General features: G+C 39.9%; 1 protein-coding gene across 2 annotated transcripts in view; it reads left to right on the top strand.

Moving 5' to 3' along the window:
* Positions 1–6,525, top strand: part of CARNMT1 (carnosine N-methyltransferase 1) — a 47,534-nt gene that overhangs the window by 35,161 nt on the left and 5,848 nt on the right. Inside the window, exon 7 of one of the 2 annotated variants that reach the window (XM_006086814.3) lies at positions 5,459–5,562. The exons of the other annotated variant lie outside the window; for it this stretch is intronic. Coding sequence (XP_006086876.1) covers positions 5,459–5,562 — 104 coding nt within the window. The remainder of the gene's footprint in view (positions 1–5,458; positions 5,563–6,525) is intronic. 2 annotated transcript variants of the gene reach the window in all.

Genomic DNA, 6,525 nt, shown 5'->3' with positions numbered 1-6,525 from the left:
TATCCCCATGACTTATTTTATAACTGCAAGTTTGAACCTTTAACTCCTATTACGCATTTTGCCCACCCCCACCTCTGGCAATCATCAGTCTGTTTTCTGTGTTTGTGAACTTGTTCCTTTTTGTTTTTTTAAGATTCCACAGATAAGGAAGATCATATAGTATTTGTCTTTCTGACTTATTTTACTTAGCATAATACTCACAAAACCCATCCATACTGTAGCAAGTGGCAAGATTTCATTCTCTTTTATGGCTGAATAATATTTCATTGTATATACAGCATATACAACATTTTATCTGCTCATCCATCAGTGAACACTTAGGAACCAAGCTCATCTTGTACTTTCTCTGCCGAGCCCTGAGATCGGCCTTCCCCCAGGAATCCCCCTCACCCCCGCCAAGGATTCCTGGTTCCTTTTAGTGAGGAATGATGATGATGAAAATCTAGATTCTATCACTATGATAATATTACTTCTAGGCCTTTTCAGCAGGTAGGGGTAGGAAATATATGTATGGGTCTGTCTATGTCTATAAAGATCTTGAGTTCATACTGATTGAAACCTTTAGTTCCAAAGCAACACTTGGTATCGAGTATAAGGCTGACAGATACCTTTCAACATATGGAATAGATCATTTCAATAGCTTTTAGCTTCTGTTTTTGCTGTTGAGAATTCAGCTATCTTAACTGTAGCTTCTTTAAAGGTAATCAATTTTGTTTTATAAGACTTTTTCTTTGTAGTTTTTCAGACTCAATATTATATCTAGGTGTGAATTTTTCTTTTTCAAACCTGTATACAATTTGTTGGGTTATTTGAATCTGTAAATGGACTTCTTTCATCAGTTCTGAAAAATTCTCAGCTTAAAAGGGTCTCTCCTCTTGCCATTTGAGACAAGATTAGCACCAAAATAAGTTAACAGTTACAATTTCTTCATATAACTACTCTGCCTCATTCTTTTTCTTTCCTTTTGAAAATGCAATCAAATGTCTTATGTGCCAAACCACTATGTCCAAATTGGATGCACCACAAATACTTCTAAATCTCTTATTCTAGCTTCCATATATTTTAATCACTTCTTTTTTCTTTTAACTGTCAGGGTAAAAATGGCATCTAGGTTTACCTCTAGTTAATTCTCTGGGTTCCTCCTAATTTCTTACAACTTGCCAAGTATTGTATATTTTTAAGATTTTAAATTTCATACACCAATTTTAATTGTTTTCAGTGGCAGCATTGGTCTGAATAACCTAACCTGCCTTTACAGGAAGTAAAAGTTCCTTTATATTTTTTTTATTTTTATTTTTTTACAATGAAATCTATTTTTTCTTTTTAATTGGAAAGGGAGGAAAAAGTCTTTAAGAGAAAACTACCCAGAAGTGAACTAGACTACATAAATGTCCACGTTATAAACGAGTAAACATAAATGGCCTATGTAAAGGGGAGAAGTGTTTTATCTTCATTGCTGGTCACAGTAATATAAATGAGATTCCATTTTCCACCAATTTTATTAGGTAGGTTTTTAATTTTTACTTAAAATTTAGATAAAATACAGAGAGATAGGGTATGCTTAGATATATTGCTAGTAGGAATATAGTAATAAAGCGTTCTTCAGGAAAAACTATTTGATAACATATGGAAAAATCCTAACTATTCACACATTTGAATAGAGATCGGCAAATTACAGCCTACAGGCCAAATCTGACCTACAGCACATTTTTGTATGGTCCAGCAGTAAGATTATTTTTCACATTTGTAAAGGTTTGTGGGAGGGGTGGAGATAAAAATAATGATATGTGATTGAGACTGTATGTGCCCACAGAACCTAAAATATTTGCCATCCAGCTTATTACATAATTGCATTCACTATTGCACACCTTTGTTATATTACTTATACTTGTAGAAGTCTGTTAGAGGAACTAATAAGATATGGGCAAAGACTAAAGACTGATTAAAGGACAAACATACTCAGCAAAAACTTAGACTGAGCCTACAGTAATGAAATGGGTAAATAGTCATAGGACAGCCATATAATAAAACCATTTTCCATAAATGGTTAATAAAATAGGGACATGTTTCTAAAGAAGGGTAAGATGCAAAACTAAATATGTGATATCCAAATGGCTCTTACTAATGCATCAAGGAAAAACTGCAAGGAGATACAGTAAGTTTTCAAGCAGGTATTTGTCAGTATTAGGATTAGAGATGGGTTTGATTTTCATGTTATCTCAGCTTTTTATTATGAACTTGCATTATATTTATGGTCAAGGGAAAAAATGTTTCTTTGTTCCTGTTAGGTCAACTAAAAGAATGTGAAAAGACATGAGAGTTGAGAAAATAACTCCTTAAGGAGTAACCCCGTGATTTATTCATCTTTATACTAGTGTCACAGTGCATGGATTCGTGCACATTGAAAGGAAATTAATTAGGAGAAATATTTTAATATTTCTATTTGCATCTTGCTAATGAAAAGAAAATAGGATTCTACCAAGTCTCCTATCTGCCTACTCCAGGACTTCTGTGAGGATCAAATGAGATGAGGCATGGGAAAACACTTCACAAACATTTGATTAAACTGTAAAATGTTTGCATCAGGCTATAAAGCAAGTCGGGTTCCTGAGCTGAAGAAACTCCAAGGAGGCTAGTCGCTAGGGAGAGGAAGCTGGAGTTGCTACGTGACATCATTACCCAGCACCCAGAGCCACTGTTTCTGGGCTAAGCTGTGGGCCGCATTTTGCACCATAGGGTCTTGGCAGCGTTGGCTGCGATTTGGTGGGGTTTCGCTCCAGGGTGATAGCAGGGCCTGTGTCCCACTTGGGGGAAGCCAAGTGTTGGTTTGTCGGAGCCAGGTCCATGGTGCCATTTATTCTTAAATGGCCAGTGCACGTCATGGCTCCTGCGTTGAGCGTCTGCCCCTAGTGGACAGTGCATGTCATAGCTACTGGTCGGATGGACACTTAGCCTTTTATATACAGTAGGTCCTCGGGTTACGTCAGAGATCTGTTCCTATGGCGTGACATAATGCGATTTTCGCCATAAGTCGGAACCCACCTACGTCACTCACATGGAGCACATACACAGCAGTAATGAAGTGAAACAGTAAAAAAAATTTAAAAGAAAGATAACAATCCCTGACCTTTACTTGTGGTAAATAAATAATAAAAAACATAAAGCACATATGTACATATGTCGAAATGACAGAACTTTTTTTTTTATAAATAAACTAGAGGCCCAGTGCACGGTTTGTGCACTGGTTGGGGTCCCTCAGCCTGGACTGCACCCTCTTGCAATCCGGGAGCCCTCGGGGGATGTAGCAGTGCATGAAGCAGCAGGCGGTCAGGGAGGAGCCCAAGCCAGGCCAGGCACCACGCCACTCCCACTCATCTCAGCCCTGTTGCGCCTGCTCCTGCCGCTCGCCGCTTTGTAGCACTGCCACGGAGGTGGGAAAGGCTCTCGCTGCACAGCTGCACTCACCAGCCGTGAGCCCGGCTTCTGGCTGAGCAGTGCTCCCGCTGTGGGAGTGCACTAACCACCAGGGGGCAGCTCCTGTGTTGAGCATCTGCCCCCTGATGGTCAGTGCACATCATAGCAACTGGTCAACTGGTCGTTTATATATATATAGATGGGAGACGGCTACGTAACCGCGAAACAACGTACGTCAAGTCCAATGTAACCCGAGGACTGTCTGTATATAGATAGATACCCAGTGCCAGGCATTTGCTAGGTGCTTAGTAAATGTTCATTTAAGGAGCGAGTGACTAGATAATAAATATGGAAAACTTCTCAGTCTCAAGGAAATGCATAGCTAAAGCTTGAGATGGAGCTTTCTAGGTAGAACGGAGCATGAGTAGAGGTAAAACATGGCCTGAGTATGTAAGAATTACTGGAATGTTTTCATGTGGATATAGTGAAACAGTATTGTTGGAGGCCTTTAAAATAGAGCAGGAACAGCATATACTTTAGAGCTGGAAAGACTGCCATGAGGCTCTACGTTCTTATTAAAAGGCTTCAAAGGCCCTGGACTGTGTTGCTAAGTGGTTAGGGCATCAGCCTGTGGACCGAAGGGTCGCAGGTTCAATTCCTGGTCAAGGGCATGTACCTGGATTACAGGTTTATTCCCTGGCCCCAATCAGGGCACATGTGGAAGGCAACCAATCGATGTGTCTCTCTCACATCAATGTTTCTTCCTCTCTCCCTTCCCCCGCTCTCAATGGAAAAAATATCCTTGGTGCAGGGGCGGGACTTCAAAGGCTTCCCAATGGCCTAGGATACAGCAAGTGCTCAGTAAATGACTCATGCTACTGACATTTTTACTAGTACTAATAAAACTAACAGGAATTTAAGCTTGATGGAGTAATTTAATTGGGAAATGTATTTTGAAAGACCACTAATAAATTATATGTAGTCACTTTTGTCTAGTTGTTTATATAGGATAGAAAGAGGGGAGAAAAATAAAAACTTGTTAACCCTAAGTATGTTCTACAGAGTGGTGAGCCTTTTGGGAGCAGAAACTTTGTCCTGTTTGTTATGTTTACTTTCTGTGATTAAGCACATTGTGTGAGGAGTAAAAAAGGGATGGGTGTTGTGAGTTTGTCACGGATTTATAAATAACCCAATGAAAGGTAAGGAGAAGATTGTCTAGATTAGTCCTGAAGTATAACTGTAGAATGATAAATTTTGGCTGGATGAGACTGATGGATTAGGGAAAATTACAGATGAAAAGATTGGAAAATTAGATGATAGCTTCTTTTTATTTATGACTAGTTTCTTGGATATGTAGAATGAGAGAATAGAAGGTTTTAAGAAGTTTGTAATAGCTATCATTTACTTAGTGTCTTTTATATGCTATGTATTTTACATATTATCTCACATTAAAGTCATGTAACAAATGGGGCAGAATTAGTGACTTGCCAATCGGAATTAATTAGTGTTAGAGCTAGGATATGAGCTGTGCATTTTTAAAAAACAGCTTAGTGTCATCCCTTCATTCCAGATAGCCTTGCCTCCTGCTCTCCTCACTACCCTCTACCCCCAACCACCTGCTGGCTTAAGGATCCCTTTTGCTTTCATGTGATAACCAATTTGTAGCTATCATTTTGCATTTATATATGGAATTATAATTGCAGTATGCCTTTGGAATTTGGGGACTTATCATTCTCTAATTCAGCTAATCCTTCAGTAACATAAGAGTTACAGGTGTAAGGTCCACGATGTGGAAAATCACAACATAAGGCTGGTATACTAGAGGCACCTACTCCCGTAATATAGGCCCAGCACTCAGATGTCAGTTTTCAGGGGTCATGGTTTCAGGGCCAAGGTTTCAGGGCTCTGGAAACATGTCTTTGGCAAATGTAAATATTCTTTAATTCTTCTTTTTATAAATTACCCAACTTATTCAACTTGGAACATAGCTGCTAGTATATGTTTATATTAAAGTAAATTCATTCATAGTATCTTTAAACCATAGGTCCTCTGCTCTACCACTTCGAAAATTTGGCAAATGAACTTTCCATAGAATTGAGCTATGAGGATCTAAAAAACGTTGTTCTGCAGTATGGATTCCAGCTAGAGGTAAGGATGGAATGAAGCATTGCCAAAGCTTAACTTCCAAAGCACACCAAGAATGGTGATATATGGCATTTACAGGCTTTACCTTTTAACTTCTGTTTTCTCATCCATAAAATGATAGTTTTTAGAATGATGACGATTTGGGATAATGTGTATGTAAAGGAAAACTATATTCCTGGTATAATCTCCTTTCAATAAATGGTAGCTGGCCATTATCATAATATTGACCTTTGTAGACTGATAGTTACCAAGTAAACTAGGCACTGGGGAAGCAAGTGTGGATGGGAAGGCAGGAGCAAGAGGGATATTGTTTACTATATATGCTTATGTACTGTTCAATCTTTCAGTCTTTCTTTATTGTGTGCATTATTATACAACAGGGGTGGGGAACGTCCGGCCCATGGGCCGTATAAGGTCTGTGAAATCATTTGGTCTTGCCCTGCCAAAGCATTAGGGATGAATTAATTAAATGTTTCACCATATATAGCAGCTAACTTTTAACTTGATAATTTTGTATGGACTGTGAATAATGTTATAAATGTCCAAATGGCTCTTAGCAGAGAAAGGATTCCCCACCCTTGTCATACGGTTTTATGATACTTTGACTGTTATGTTTTGGCTATATGTTTATTTAGAAACATCACATTCCTTTAAGATGGCCGGCAGGGGAGGGCAGTTGTGGGCAATCAGGCCAGCAGGGGAGGGCAGTTGGGGGCAACCAGGCCTGTAGGGGAGGGCAGTTGTGGGGGGACCAGGCCTGCAGGGGAGGGAAGTTAGGGGCAACTGGGCCGGCAGGGGAGGGCAGTTGGAGGCGACTAGGCTGGCAGGGGAGGGAAGTTGGGGGTGATTGGGCCAGCAGGGGAGCAGTTAGGCATCGATTGGGCTGGCAGGGGAGTGGTTACGGGGTGATCAGGCTGGTAGGCAGAAGCGGTTAGGGGCAATCAGGCAGGCAGGCAGGTGAGAGGT

The sequence above is a fragment of the Myotis lucifugus genome, unplaced genomic scaffold (genome assembly GCF_000147115.1).
Source record: "Myotis lucifugus unplaced genomic scaffold, Myoluc2.0 scaffold_31, whole genome shotgun sequence".
NCBI classification, from domain to species: Eukaryota; Metazoa; Chordata; class Mammalia; order Chiroptera; family Vespertilionidae; genus Myotis; species Myotis lucifugus.
Note: the sequence above shows the minus strand (reverse complement) of the source record. Positions and strands in the feature narration are given on the sequence as shown.